The sequence below is a fragment of the Eptesicus fuscus genome, chromosome 4 (assembly GCF_027574615.1).
Source record: "Eptesicus fuscus isolate TK198812 chromosome 4, DD_ASM_mEF_20220401, whole genome shotgun sequence".
NCBI lineage: Eukaryota > Metazoa > Chordata > Mammalia > Chiroptera > Vespertilionidae > Eptesicus > Eptesicus fuscus.
In genome coordinates this window covers 17,541,976-17,557,877 of record NC_072476.1, presented here as the reverse complement: position 1 = coordinate 17,557,877, position 15,902 = coordinate 17,541,976, and the positions used below count along the sequence as shown (strand labels likewise).

Genomic DNA, 15,902 nt, shown 5'->3' with positions numbered 1-15,902 from the left:
TTGTAAGTATTAGTTACATTCTGACGTGATACTATTTTGGATGGATTGGGTTCCATAAAATGTTACCGAAATTAATTTCATCCATTTCTTTTTACTTTTACAAAATGTGATTATTAGAAAGTAGTAATGACCTCTGTGGCTTGCCTCATCTTCCTGGACAGGCAGCCCCAGGATCCGGGAGAAGGCTGACCAACACTGGACCAGAGGATCCTGTGCAGCCACCTTCCCTACGAGCTGCCCTTGTTCTGCCCATCAATTCACTTTCTCTAGTCTAGTGGCTGACGCTCGCCTCCAAAGACACGTGAGTGATGCTGAAGTTGGTACCAGGAGTGGGCTGATGGACGCTGGGTGCAGAATCAACGTGCCGTTACCTCCCCGATATAAAACACTGCGCTAGGGGGCCTCTCGTCTCTATGTCCCTCCCAGGGAGAGCCATGCAGGCCCAGGTAAGCTCGTTGTTCCTCTTCTCCAGGCGAGGTCTTGGGGTGGCGAGGGTATGGGGGTGGGGCGTGGGAGGGTCTGGAAGGTCCCCTGTTACCTCTTCCAGGCAGCGGGCCTCTTCTTGCTGGTTCTCCTTCACAAACTCCTCCAGAGGGTACTTCAGCCGTGGGAACGGTGCGATGGGCCAGTCGAAGGAAGGGATGTCGATCTTGTGAATAGCTTTGGAATGTGTGGTCGCTAAGCAACCTGGCCCCCCCAAAAACAGGAGAGAATGGTTGGTTTGGGGGAGCACAGTGAACGGTCTTCAAAAAGGAGATGGGCATTTCAAGTCAAGCCCTCAAATGCCCAGGAGGCCTGTTGCCTGCAGAACCCCCAGTTCCCGTAACAGCCTGAAGCCGAAGCAGAACCCGTGAACTGTGTGTGTGTGTTTATGTGTGTGCGTGTATGCATGTGCATGTGTGTGTGTGTGTGTGTGTGTGTTGCTTTCTCATTCATCACAGATTAAGCACAGGCTTTGAAGGCAGAGAGATAGAGGTTCAAATCCTGGCTCTGCCGCTGTATGGCCTTGAATGTTTCTCTTCTTGCTGCGCCTCCATTTCCCCACCTGCAAAGTGGCAATAACACCCCCCCTCCCCGCCCTGCTCCGCTCCGCTGCAGAGCAGTGTGCGTCAGTGAGACAAGGTGGGAAAATGGCCAACGCAAGATCAAAGGCAGCCGTCGATATTATTGCTGCTATTGTTACTCCAACTGCAAGATCAAAGGCAGCCGTCGATATTATTGCTGCTATTGTTACTCCAACTGCCACGGGATCCCAGTGGCCCTCCTTACCCATGGTCCTCCCGTGGAATGCGCCCATGAAGGAGAGCATGCTGTAGTCGGGGCAGCCAGGGGCCTAGAAACAAGAAAGCAGTCATCAGTCACGCTCGTGAGAAGTGGGGGGCTCTGCGGTTGCCCCCGAGAGCGTGGGGGAGCACCCAAGTCTATCAGGAGAACTGGGCAACCCTCCTCAAACCAAAGTCACAAACTGGACCCCCCACTTCTCTAGCCAGGCAACAGATGTTTGACCCACATGGCAAAGCATTTTAATCAGGAGATTTCACATCTCTTAAGTTCTGCACCATTTGGGCCCATTTTGTCGCCCAAGCCTAACGTCTGGGCGAGCGCGCTGCTCCAGGGCCCACGGCCCGCCTTTCTCCTTTACATCACCTGCCACCACCTGCCGGGCTGCGTGGGGCTTCTGAATTTTCAACCCCTGTCTTCGGGCTCTTCCAACTCCTACAGGCTCTCCCCCCGCTCCAGCCTGCCCTGGCTTCACAGCAACCACACGGGCCAGGTGCGGACAGGTGCCTCCCACGTGAGGCTGAGCGGGGCACCTCACAGGGAATGCATGCCAGAGCGGGAGGCTGGGCAGGGCGGATCCCCGCCTTTCCATCTCCCCAGGGCGGCTGCCCCTGTGTTCAGGAGGGACACCTGAACCCCCAGTCCCCTCCCCGCCCCTGTGGATGGCACAGCTGCAGTTTCCTGACCCTCCACCTGGCCAGGAGTCACACCTGTTTGTAGCTGACTCAGGTAGAACTACTGAGGATGCTGCAGGGGCAACCATGGGGCCCCTAGTCTCTGGGAATTTGATACAGCAGGCTCTTGGCTGGCTGACGTCCACCAGGTGCCCGAGGCCCCAGGAGAAAGCTCTAAGACTTCCTCCTACAGACTACAGTATACTGTCTTTCATTTCCCCTTGGTAAGGAAGGGAAACATTTTTCTTGTTCCTTTGTATAAATATAATATATACACATCATCACACACTTTTTGGCTACAGATTCAACAGAAGGAATAAGATGCAAAAATATTGGTGGACTAGGATGTCCACAGATATCAAATGAGAAAGAGACAGGCCACACTCCATTTCTTTAAAAAAATGGCCAGGAGAGTTCTAGCTGGTATGGCTCAGTGGATAGAGTGTCGGCCTGTGGACAGAAGAGACCCGGGTTTGATTCTGGTCAAGGGCACATGCCCAGGTTGCGGGCTCAATCCCCAGTGTGGAGTGTGCAGGAGACAGCCAATCAATCATTGATGTTTCTATCTCTCTCTTCCTCTCTGAAATCAATAAAAATATATTTTAAAAAATGGCCAAGAGAAAAAAGAAAAAGCTTAAGTTTACACAGGTTTGTATGAATATGGAGAATGGTATGGATCTATTGCTAGCAAGAGGCAGGATTAGGAATCAAAAATTAAGAAGCACAAAAGAAAAAAACGAAAGGGAACAATCTCACTACCCACAGGCATCCCACTGTAAACATGTTAGCAGGATTCCTTGTAGTAATTTCCTGCGTATTTATTTAGTGTCCATACCGTTTATATTCCACTGTTTTCACTAAATGATAGCACGGGTGTTTCCGAGCAAAGGGAAGCCCTTTCTAACGATTTTTGCTGCGGGATATTGTAGATGTACGCGGTGCGTAATTGAGTTCAGTGGCCCTTGATTCCTTTTTAATCAGCAGACATTTCTGCCTAATCATAATGGGACCCCATAAGTGAGAGGGGGGAGGACAGGCGTGCTCTGGTTGAGGCTGGCTGCGAGTTTGGACCTTCCTACCTGGTTTTCCCTGAGGTCCCCGCCGCCGCTGTGCCCAACAGTGGCCTTCTGGGTGCCTTTGGAAACGCCTACACTTCACCCCCTTTCCCCATTGCTGGGTGTATGGGGCTCCCAGGCTTTCTGGTTATCGTTACACTACGCGCCCATGGGGTGAATACCCTTGCACATACAGTGGTGCTGACATTCTGGATTACCCTAGGGAATACAGAAAGCCTCCTCCGATGGGTTAAGTTCCGGCAGTAGCCCTGGGAAACTGTCGTCCTGGTCAGGTAGAGCTCCTTTCCCCTCGATACCAAGGGAAGGGACTAGGGAGGCACAATGCTTGGGGACTCCTTGTTATGGACTGAATGTTTATCCCCCAAACTCATATGTCGAAGCCCTAACCTCAATGTGGTGGTATTTGAACACGGGGCCTTGGGGAGGTATTAGGGTTGGATGAGGTCATGAGGGGGCCCCCATGATGGGATTAGTGTCTTTATAAAATGAGGTACAAGAGAGCTTGCTAACTCTCTCCCTGACATGGGGGGAGGGGGCGTGGGGGGGGGGGAGGACACAGTAAGCAGGCAGCTGCCTGCAAGCCAGGAAGAGAGCCTGCCCGGGGGAACCAAGCCTGCTGGCACCTTGATCTTGGACTTCAACCCTGTCGCTGTGAGCGCATTTGTCAAGGCGGCCTGTCTATGGCATTTGTTATGGCAGCCTGCGCTGACTGAGGACAGGGTCCACTGACAGCGTCTGCCTGAGGGGGCTGTGGGGGCTCCCTCCTGGAGGAGAAGGGGCCCACTCCACTTACCTGGTTGACCATGCACGTCTCCAGCTCCTCTTTGGAGAAACCCGTTCGACCCCTTTCCTTGTTCTGACGAAACAGAACAGAACGAAATCTCAGAGACGCTCTGGGGAGGAGGGGCTCCCACTTTCCACTCGCCCACAGTTAGCCAGACAACCCGGGAGTGCTCGCCCAAGCGCTGATCTTATGTGTGACTGAAGAACAGCGTGGGAACGTAAACTTTTGAACCCTGCCGTCCCTCGCCAATACCTGGATGTACATCAGTGTGTTCCCTCTGCATCATCGCCTGGACATACATCAAACCTTCAGAATGACCCCAAGAAGGAAAGGTTACATTGTCTAGACCGCCAGACATCTGACAGTTACGACCGTGGACCAACCCAGGGGCTGGAATGCAGAACTGATTCTTCTCAAGAAGGTACTTTGTCCTATAAAACGCGCAGACTTCTTTCTCCTTCGGAGCACTCACTATGACCTCGTAGCGTTTCTGGTTTGCAAACCTTAAGACGCTTGGATGAATTTTTGTTCTTTTATTTCCAGTGAAAGCCCTGGGCTCTTTTTGAGTCTGTTCGATATGATCATTGCCCGTATGTACTGAAGCATGAGATTGTTAACTGTCCTTGTGGTGAAATAAATAGATGAACACACAAGGTGCATCACTCTTCTACCAGCAACTAAGATCTGCTGAGATATGTTATTCCAGGTAGAACCGCGTAATTACAGTAGGTAAGGTTGGTGCCAAAGCCTTGGATCCCTGCGCCATTCCCCACCGGCGTGCTTGGAAAGCCCCGCCAGGCAGGGGCCTCCTCTGGATTTTGAGTGTGGTCACTGGTGTCCAGTACTCTGGCCAGCTGGGATAGGGGTGAGTGTGTGGCTGGGTGCTGGGAGCCTCTGTGTGGTGTGTGTGTGTGTGTGTGTCTTCCGGCCGCAGACCTTACCCGGTACCACATGAAGATGGTCTTGAAGGCGTTTTCATTGGAGCAGGAGCCGCAGGCCATGGTGATGAGCTGGGACATCCCTTTGGGAGCCACCTGCAGGCAGAGAAACAGCGGTGGGCTCAGCTCCATCTCCACTCCCCCTCTCCCAGTGGGAGCTGTGGGAAGCACAGGGAGGCTGGGACGCAACCAGGGATATCCTGGAAGTGTGCGTCTGGGAGACTGGACTTTGGCTCTTCCAGGGGGTGGGGAAGCCCAAGCTGGAGGGCAGAGAGGAAAAAAAGGGCGAAGAGAAGCCCATTTTGCAGGTGAGAAGTTGAGGTTCTGAATGATTTTAATTGTTGTAATAACTGACACCAAAACATCGAGGAGGGTTGCATAACATGCAAACTTCCTGTCTGGGGACAAACATTAATTTTCCCCGAGTTCCCTTTTCCCTGCACACAAGGTATCCCTTCTTTTCTTCGAAGGGAAAAGTAAAAATACTCTTTGTGAAAGAAACAGTACGGAGACTGAAATAGAAACCCCCCATCCTGACTGCAAGGCTCCCCATCCTGTCCTTCCCCGGTGCCGCCTCCGGGAGCTCAGAGCTGCCTTTGCAGCGGGAGGACCTGGGCCGGGTGGGGTGCGTCCCCGCAGCGGAGGTTGTCCCCACGGACTCACCACTCACCGAGAGCAAGGACTCCTGCAGCTTCTCCATGAAGTTCTCCGGAGGCAGGATTCCCAGGGCAGGTCTGTTGATGAACGTGCTCTGCAAAAAGGCCCAGAGACAGACAGTGATGCTCGGGCCTGGCCCAGCTCCCTGCCCACCCACCATGCTGCTCACAGGAACGGGGTCCAGCGGCTGATGGTGGGTCGGTGCTGGCATGATGGATTCCCCGCACTTTTATTTATCTGTTTATTATTATTTTAAATATATATTTTTTATTATTGATTTCAGAAAGGAAGGGAGAGGAAGAGAGAGACAGAAACACCAATGATGAGAGAGAATCACTGATTGGCTGCCTCCTACAGGCCCCACACTGGGGATCGAGCCTGCAACCTGGGCATGTGCCCTGACCAGGAATCGAACCGTGACCTTCTGGCTCATAGGTCAATGCTCAACCACTGAGCCACACCGGCTGGACTCCCCTCACTTTTAGAGCAGTGGTTGGCAAACCGCGGCTTGCGAGCCACATGCGGCTCTTTGGCCCCTTGAGTGTGGCTCTTCCACAAAATATCACGTGCGGGCGCGCATGTACAGTGCGATTGAAACTTCGTGGCCCATGCGCAGAAGTCGGTTTTCAGCTCTCAAAAGAAATTTCAAACGTTGGACTGTTGATATTTGGCTCTGTTGGCTAATGAGTTTGCCGAACACTGTTTTAGAGAAATCCATTAGGATATTTCTGGGTTTTAAAAAGAAGTGCCAATTTCTTGGTTGTGATATCCTATCTAATAATAGACAAATATGCAAATTGACCATACCTCCAACACACCCACAGCCATGCCCATCATCCAATCAGAGAGAGTATGCAAATTAACCCAAACCAAGATGGCTACAGCCACAGAGAGCAAGTTTCCTAGGTAACAGAGGAAGCCAAGCTTTCTGCCAGCCGTTGCAGGCCTAAGCCTCCACTCAAGCTACAAAGTTTCAATTATAAAAGGTAAACAAATTCAAACAAATGGCGGCAGAATGGAGCTTGAGAGAGCAGGCCAGGGTTGCCGCCGGCAACAGGGGAAGCAAAGCTTTCCACACACCCTGGCCGGCCCACCCGCTTAAGGCAACAAAGTTTCAATTTTAACCCCAACACAAATGGCTGTGGGCCTTGGAGGGAGCCCCAGGCTTGGCTCTGCTCCAGGCTACAAAGTTTCAATTACAGAAGGAAAATAAATTCCAGATACCAGGGCCTCCGCTTGCGTTGCCAGGGGGCGTGGCCTGCCTGCAAACCACCACAGGCCCCTCGCTCAGGCCATCCCATGCCCCAAGGGAACCCCACCCTGATCCGGGACACCCTTCAGGGCAAACCAGCTGGCCCCCACCCCTGTACCAGGCCTCTATCCTATCTAATAAAAGAGTACTATGCAGATTGATCATCACTGCAACACACAATATAGCTGCCCCCATGTGGACACAAGATGGCCAGTAGGAGAGGGCAGTTGGGAGGCACCCGGCCTGCAAGGGAGGGCAGTTGGAGGTGATCAACCCTGCAGGAGAGGGCAGTTGGAGGTGATCAACCCTGCAGGAGAGGGCAGTTAGGGGTAACCAGGCCGGCAGAGGAGGGAAGTTGGGGGCAAACAGGCTGGCAGCAGAGTGGTTAGGGGGTGATCAGGCTGGCAGGCAGAAGCGGTTAGGGGCAATCAGGAAGGCAGGCAGGTGAGCAGTTGAGAGCCAGCAGTCCTGGATTGTGAGAGGGATGTCCGAATGCCCTTTTAGGCCCGATCCCTGGATCGGGCCTAAAAGGGCAGTCGGACATCCCTCAAGGGGTCCCATATTGGAGAGGGTACAGGCTGGGCTGAGGGACAACCCCCTCCTTGCACGAATTTCATGCACCGGGCCTCTAGTAGCACTATAATTACACAAGATGCTACCTGTTGGGGGGAACGGGCTAGGGGTACATAGGACTTATTTGTACTATTTTTTTTTTTAATTTCTTTATTGATTAAGGTGTCACATATTTGTCCTCATCCCCCCATTCCCATCCCACACCCCTCCCCATGGATGCCCCAACCCCCTGTTGAACTTAACCGTTGGATAGGCTCATATGCATGCACACAAGTCCTTTGGTTGATCTCTCCCCCCTCCCCCCAACCTCCCCTATCCTCCCTCTGAGGCCCGATAGTCCAATTGATGCCTCCTTGTTTCTGGTTCTGTTCTTGTTCATCAGTCTATGTTGTTTATCATTTCCCCTAGATGAGCGAGATCATGTGTCCCTAGAGATATACTTATAAGAACTGAATGTGAGACGAGCAATAATAGTTATGCTGACAGGCAAATGAATCAGTCTGTAGTGAGTTTCTTTTTGGACCAACAGTTCTTTAGAGACCCAATTTCAATGTCCACCAGTTCCTTATGTGTACATGTCAGCACTGACCCCTCAGCTCTGGATGGTGGACAAATGGTGGTAACGTAGGTCTGACTCCCTCTGGTTTGGTCTCGGCCGGACCCAGGGGCACGGCTTCACCCGGACTCAGGGGCACGTGGCCTCACCCAGACCCATGGGCGCGTGGCCTCACCCGGACCCAGGGGTGCGTGGCCTCACCCGGACCTAGGTGTGCGAGACCTCACCCGGATCCAGGGACACATGGCCTCACCCGGACCCGGGGGCGCGTGGCCTCTCCCAGACCCAGGGGCGCATGGCCTCACCCGGATCCAGGGACTATTTGTACTTTTTTTTTTTTTTTTTTGCAATTTCATGTGAATCTATAATTTAAAAAAATCCATCAAAATGGCTAAAAATTAAGAAATGGACAATAGCAAGTGCTGACAAGGATGGGGAGCACCTAGAACGCTCATTCACCGCTGGTGGGACGGTGACGTGGTGCGGCCACTTTGGGAGGCAGTCTGACCGTTTCTTACCATGTGAAACATACGCACCCAGCAGAGCCACACCTAGGAGTTTGCCTATATGAAATGAAAGTCGGTGTCCCCACAAAGACCTGAATAAGCAGGAATGTTTATAGTGGCTTTTGTTTGTATCTGCCCAAATCTGGAAACAACACCAATGTCCCCCCACTGGGGAAAAGACACATACGCTGTGGTGCACGCACACTGTGACTACTGCTCAGCAATAAAGAGGAACAATATACTGACACACGCAAGGGCAAGAAGAACACGGAAGAATCGCAAAGCCTCATGCCGAGGGACAGAAGCTGGAACCAAAGGGTCACACACAGCAAGGCTCCGTTTATACGACGTTCTGGAAAAGGAGGGACACAGGGACAGAGACGGGCTCGGGAGAATGTTTGGGGGATGAACTGTAACGTCTGGATTCTTGAAAAAATGTGGTAACACCACGTAACATAAAAGTTACCATACTGACCATTCTAAGTGTACAGTTCAGTAGTGTTAAGTACATTCACATTGTTGCGTAGCCATCACCACCATCCATCTCCAGAACTGTTTTATCTTACAGAACTGAAACTCTGTATCTGTACGACACTAAGTCCCCATCCCCTCTCTCCCAGCCCGTGGCAACCACTGTTCTACTTTCTGTCTATGAATTTGACAACTCTAGGGACCTCAAGTAAGTGGAATCATACAGTGTTCATCCTTTTGTGATGGGCTTCTGTCATTTAGCATAACGTCCTCCAGGTTCATTCATGTTGTAGCATGTGATAGAATTTCCTTCCTTTTTAAGGCTGCATAATATTCCATTGTATGGATAGGCCACATTCTGTTTACTCACTCATTCGTCAATGGACACTGGGCTGCTTCCACACTTTGGGTCTTACAAATAGTGCTGCTATAAACGTGATGTGCAAATTGTCTGGATTTTTTAAAAAATCCTCACCCGAGGATATGTTTTTATTGATTTTAGAGAGGAAGGGAGAAAGAGAGAGAGAGAAACATCGATGAGAGAAACATTAATCAGTTGCCTCCGGTACTCGCCCCAGCTAAGTAGGTGCCCTGACTGGGAATTGAACCCGCAACCTTTTGGTGTATGGGACGATGCTCCAACCAACTGAGCCACCCGGCCAGGGCTGGATGTGTCTGGATTTTGACAGTGACTGTGTGACTATGCCTTTGGCAAAACTCATATGGCTATACACTACGAAGAATGGATTTGACGGCATATGGATTAGACTGTAATTAAATAAACATGGAAAAAAGACACAGGGCAGCGGCAGCTCTAGAGCTTCCAAATGGAGCAGAGCTTAGGAGAGCAATCTTGTGAGGGAGCTGGCTAAACAAACAGGCTGGGCTGGGTATGAGAAAGGCAGTGTTAGAAAATGACCCAGACTCTCTCTGTTGACTCCTCTCCCCCCTAATTTTGATAGATGTGGGTGGAGAGAAGTATTTCTCTCCGCAAGGAAACCAACAGCGCGAGCCTGAAGCTAAACAGACCCGCTTTTGACCGTGGGGAGACGAGGAGGCAGGGCGGTTATAAGAGCTTGTTTGTCCGAGGGTGGGTCGGCCCTGCCCTGGGACTGTAGAGCAGGGACGCAGGCCAAGGCAACCAGAGCCTCCACACTTCAAAAGGGAAGGGAAACGCAGACTTTAGGGGGAAATCGCCCCACGTTAAAATGCTGGCCGACCTTTTCTTAATTAAAACCATCTCTGGCCGAGGGACAGTCCCACACTCACGCGGCCTCACTCTTGAACAAGAGCAGCCTCCGCCTGGCTGGCTCCAGACACACACGTGGCTGCCGGTGTCCATGCGCCAGCGTTAGAGACACATACAGGGCCCGCGGTCCCAAGTCTCCCCCCCAGCCTGGCCTCCAATGCTTTCCTGAAGCGGAGAGAAAGAGAGTGCCCAGTTCTGGCGGGACACCGGTCAGGGCAGAAGCTTCAACCCCAAGAGGTGTCAGTGTATGTGGAGAGCCGTACGCTATTTTATACTCTGGCCCGGCCGCCTCCTCTCCAGGCCTCCTCTAAACATACGATTTCAAACGTGGACGAAAGCTACTCACTTAATTATTCGTGGAGCGTTATTTATAACAACACAAAGGAGAGGCTTTCCAAATGCCAACAGTAGGTTATGCAAGCTAAGCCACTTTAATTCGGGGTGACTTCCGTGGCCAGTAAAACGGTGTTTAAAAGGTTACAGTTTTACATCAGGGTTCACTCTTGGTCTCGTACATTTTATGGGTTGTGACAAATGCATAAGGACATGTGTCCACCATTGTAGCAAAGACACGGGTGGAAATGCAGATGGAATAAGGGCAGAGCCACCCCCCTCCAGGTCCAGCCAGTTCCCTGACAGGACTGGGAAGAGTCTGGGCGGGGTCTGCACATGGGTAGACAGTGAGATCCCCAGGAATCGGGGTTGGGTTGTAAAGGGATGGTACTGAATACAATGTGGCATCCTGGACTGGACCCCGGAACAAAAGCAGACAGTAGTGGAAGAACTGGGGAAACAGGAAGTAAGTCTGTCGTACGTAATGCACCAAGGTTAAGTTCTGCGTTTGACAGGGTACCATGGAGAGGCGAGGTGTCAGCATTGCGGGGAGCTGGGTGAAAGGTAGATGGGAACCGTCTTTACAACTTGTCTGTAAGTCAGAAATTAGTCTAAAATAACAAGCTTTAATTAGAAAAAGAGGGAGGATGGGGTGAGCCTGGGACCTGGGGACTTCTCGGGTACCTCTCTCTCGGACACGGTTGGTGGAATTAACTCAAAGCAAATCCAAATGGTGGCATCACTGCACGGGAGGAAACCCAAGGATTGGGGTGGGGGTGGGCAGAATTCAGCTTCCTGGCTGTTTGGAAATTGGCTCTGATCGATAGATACTGTGGCAGGTTTACACTCTGGACTAGGATAAGAGGTGGGGGAAGTTAACCCTTTGCACTGTAGAGTGGGGGAAACTGAGGACCAGAGAGGTCAAGCAACTTGACCCAAGTCACACAGACGGGAAAGGGCAGAACCACAACTCAAAGCCAGGTTTGCAGACCTCAGATTCCATCCTCTGCCAGACACCCAGGCAGCCCTGCCCGATGTTAACGATGGACATGAGTCTGCCTGGTGCCACCCGGGGACCGTGGCTGGCCTGTAGGGGCCTTCGAGGGGCATTTCCTTTGGGCCCTGAGAAGTCAAGCCCATCACGAGCTGAGGGTCAAGGTGAACCACCATCACTGGCGGGGGTGGCGCGGCTCACACGGGACGGCGGGCTGGCTGGCAGCCTGACTGCCTTTCTGGGCCCAGGGAAGATGTGTGGGTGATGTTCCTGTTTCACAAAGCGTGACAGCGAGAACAGAGGAGATCTGGGACACTGGGTAGCCGAATCAAATGAGGACAGGTTTCTGGAACACTTGCCCTCAGACTCAGCCGACCTCAGCGCAGTGTGCAGAGCTCGGGCTTTGGTGTCAGCGGCTCGCACACCCCGGGCAGGCTACTCAACCTCCCTGGGCTTCAGATGCCAGAAGAGGGACCCTCCCTGGGTGCTTGTGAGGAGCCAGAGGGATGCCGCGGCACACAGAGGGGGGGCTCGGTTTTGAAGGGCAGTCACACCGGTGGGAAGGCCCGGAGGTCAGAGGGATGGCACGCCTTTTCCCTGACCAGGCCAGCTGCCCCATGCCAGACTGTGCTCGTCATTCGTTCCGGTGGGATGAACGTGGTGCTCAGTAATCATTGCATGACTTGTGGGCATGGCAAAGAGGTGGCCCGGGCAACGTAAGGCAGTGTATCAGGACCCAGACATGGATCCAGGGGACATGGTTTCATGTTTCCCAGCCACCTGAAGTGATGATGTGGGGGCCTCAGGGTGATGTGATTGGGGTGCAAAGGGTCCTAAACCCTTCCTCAGGATTTCAATGACTTGGCGGGAACCTGCCCAGGAGAAGTCAAATACCACAGCCACCGCCTGAGCACGTCTCCAGCTGAGAATTTGGAAGACCCCAGATGTCAGCCGATGGTCCCCAGGCTGATGTCCGGGTGTACCCGCTGAGCTCTGGCAGTCAGCTGCCGTTTCTCCAAGACTGTGCCAGTCACCCTGCCCCAGCCCAGTCCTCTGCAGAGCAAGGTCAGCACTGTGATCCAGACTGTGATCTAGACTGTGATCTCACCATCCGATCCCAGCAGCAGCACAGTGACCAGCACACAGTAGGTGTTCCATCAAGAGCTGGCCGATAAACGAATGTCACGAAATAAAGCTGAAGCAGCAGGAGGCAGACCACGAGGAGCTTTGTACTTAAAGGGGAGGAGTTTGGGATGAGTCCTGAAGGCAGCGGTACCTGGAATGGATTCCACGCACAGCGCAGTTGGAGATGGTCTGGAGGAGATGAGAATGGACGTGGAGGGAAGAATAGTTGGAGAGGGGTTGCTGGGAAAAATCAAATGGGAGATGCAGAGCTGCGACTGGCTCTGACTGGCTGAGAGGTGAGAGGTGAGGGGGTAAGGGAGGAAACTGTGGCATCCAGGTTCCTGGCAGGGACAGGTGGGGGCAGGGCGTCCCCCAAATCGGAATCCCTGGGCTGTTAGGGACAATGCTGCCTCCCCAGGCAGCTGACACTGCAAATGTGTGTGACATGTTTGTTGACACATTTTTTCCAGCACCAACTGCTGAGGCATCTGGGATCTGCAAACGTTTCAAAACAAAGTCGGGCTCTGAATGTAAACACCCCCGTGGAGCCTGCATGCCGGAGACACCCCCAGGAGTCCTCTACTGCGGCCCCTGAACTTGTCAGCTAATCGGAGGGAAGAAATGTCCCCACGTCCCTCCCAGGCAGGGCAAACCCATTCGTAAGGAGGGAAATGTGGTTCTTTTCTATTATCTCCCACTGTGCCCGTTAAAAGGGGAGGACGCTTAAGGCCGGGAGTCGGTTCCTAACATTGTGGGGCTCTCAGCCCTCCCCTGCCTCTCTTAGATCTTTGGGGGGCTCACACCCCTTGTCATGTGTGGATACGTATGTCACTCTCTGAGTAAAATGAAGGCCCCCCCCGTGACACTCGGCATCGGTGAGGATGTCGAAGCCCCACCACTCACACACGCTGCTGGGGAGTGGAAACAGAGTGTGGACAACTGTCTGCTGACTGTGATGGCCCGCAGCTCCACGCCTAGCCTTGTGTCCCCTGGTGACCATGACCGTTCACGGGAAGACAGGTACTCTGTGTTCACGGCAGCGGCCACTGTAGGAAGGACCCGATGCCCACCAGCAGGGGTGGATGCAGTGCCTGCAGCGCGCTCACACCCTGGACGGCTGCGCAGCCTCGGGAATAGGTGGTCTGTGGCTCCACACAAGATGAATTGCACAGACGGGCTGTGAGTGAATTAGCCAGACGTGATGAAGTGGCTCACTGTGATTCCATTCCCGTGCCCAGAAAGAATGAAAGGAGTGCCCCTATGCTGTTAGAATAAGGGGAGTGGCCTGGGGGGATAGTAACGGGCTGGGGCCTGTTGTGGGGACCATTTGTAATTCACAAATTCTCACAAGGGGTGAAGAACATCCTACTCTGTGGCGTAGAGAGCACGGGCAGCTATAGGGTATTACCACAGCGGATGCCATACCTGATATGCCATGTTGTAAAGGTGTGTTGCAGACACAGTATGGCCCCCAAGAAGATGCTACCCCCTCAACCCTGGGACTGTGAGTATGTTATAGGGCCAAAGGGACTTGGTAATTAAGATTCCTAATTGGTTCAGACAGGGAGGTCATTCTGGATTTTCCGAGTGGGCCCAGTGCAACCACGTGAGCCCTTTGCTAAGAGTGGAAAGAGTGATGGAAGACCGAGCAAAGGATTGGCCCGGGTTGCTGGCGTGAAGACGGCAGGATCACGTGGAAACCGTGAGAATGTAAGGAATTATGCTAGCAACCAGGTGAGCACACAGTAGTCTCCTCTGTAGCCTCCAGCTAAGAGCGGATTTCCATTTTCCAAGCCCCTCAGCCAAGCGCTCAGCTGAGCCTGCCCGGCTCCTGATCCATAACATCAATGTGACAGCCAATGGGTGTTGTTTTAAAACTCCTCTCATCTGCGGGGGGTACGTTCCCAGACCCCCAATAACGCCTGAGACTGCAGACAGTACCGAACCCCGCGCATGTTTTTCCTTTACATACAACCTATGATAAAATTTAATTTGTAAATTAGGCACAGTGAGAGACTGCCAACAATAACTACTAATAAAGTAGAACCATTTTAACAACATGCCGTAATAAAAGCTATGCTGATGTGGCGTTATTAAGTAAAGTAAGGGTGACTTGAACACACGCTCTGTGATACCTCGACAGTCACTCTGATAACCAAGACGGCTACTGAGTGATGACCGGGCTGGGAGCCTCTACCGTGTGGACGAGCTGGACAAAGGGATGGGCCAGCCCAGTGCGAGGTCTCATCACACTACTCAGAACTGTGCACAATTGCCAACGTATGAGTTGTTTATTGCTGGAACTTCTGCATTTACTATTTTTGGACCACGGATGCCCACGGGTAACTGAAACTGTGAGAAGTGAAACTGCGGACCAGGGGGTTACTATACATATTATGCTCTTAATTTCTGTTAATCATTATGGTCAATAGCGTTGTTTTATGCCCACACAGCACTGCTTACCTCACTCTGTAGCACTTCATATGGTTGTAATCCTCTACTTACGTGTTGAGAATTAAGTTAATTGACTGCCACCATGGGAGCGGGGTGCTGTGTTTTTGCTCACCACAGCACTCCAAGCGCCTAGCACAGTGGTCGGCAAACTGCGGCTCTCGCGAGCCACGGTTTGCTGCTCTGTTGACTAATGAGTTTGCCGACCACTGCTAGACTAAATGTTACCGTGTAGTTGCAAGCTGTGAGGATTAGGCAATTGTGGCATATTGTGTGCAAAGAGGGAAAGGGTAGTATATGACAGTGGTCAGCAAACTCATTAGTCAACAGAGTGGCAAACTGCGGCCACTGGCCTAGCGCATAGTGTGTGCTCAATAGATACTTATGGAATGAATGAACGGATGGACTATTTCCCAAGGTGCCCCAATAGTCCCCTGAACTGCTGTGAGCACGCTGGTCGTTACCGTCTAACCCGGGACTCACCGCATTCTGAGGCTGTTGGACGAGCTTCATGAGCGCAGGATGGTTGTAACCTGGGGATGGGAAGGTGGTTAGAGACCCACATCGCAGCTGAGGGCCCCGCGCCCCTCCTCCATTGCTCACTCCTCCCCTCCTTTCCAACCTCTTCTCACGCCACCTCTTCTTGGCAGACACAAACACCCATGGCTGGGCCCACCCAGACCCCCTGACGCAGAATCTTTCAGGGTGTGGCCCGGAAATCTTCAACAGGTTGTCTAGGTAATTCTGGGGTTCAGGTTTGAGACCTTCAGAGCTAGATAGACATAAGAGGAGGTGGGTGCAGGCAAAAGCGAACTTCATGGTCTGGGAGGGGTTCCCCAGGCCGGCGTGATGAATCACACACGTGGTCCCCGCTCTCTCCCCCAGTGCCTACAGATGGAGGCCAACGGCTTGAAGTGTTTGCTCAGGAGCCGAATGGGTGCGTGGCACAACCTGCCATCTGAGGCAGGCGTACCCGGTTCTG

At 52.5% G+C, this 15,902-nt stretch overlaps 1 protein-coding gene across 1 annotated transcript in view; it reads right to left on the bottom strand.

The window, feature by feature from the left end:
* The window catches only part of ABAT (4-aminobutyrate aminotransferase), an 84,367-nt gene that overhangs the window by 9,560 nt on the left and 58,905 nt on the right, over window positions 1–15,902 (bottom strand). The window contains exons 6-11 of the mRNA XM_008141603.3: window positions 15,404–15,453; window positions 5,424–5,504; window positions 4,757–4,849; window positions 3,825–3,887; window positions 1,270–1,333; window positions 539–687 (exon numbers count right to left, since the gene is read on the bottom strand). Of these exons, the coding sequence (XP_008139825.2) occupies window positions 539–687; window positions 1,270–1,333; window positions 3,825–3,887; window positions 4,757–4,849; window positions 5,424–5,504; window positions 15,404–15,453 (500 nt within the window). The remainder of the gene's footprint in view (window positions 1–538; window positions 688–1,269; window positions 1,334–3,824; window positions 3,888–4,756; window positions 4,850–5,423; window positions 5,505–15,403; window positions 15,454–15,902) is intronic.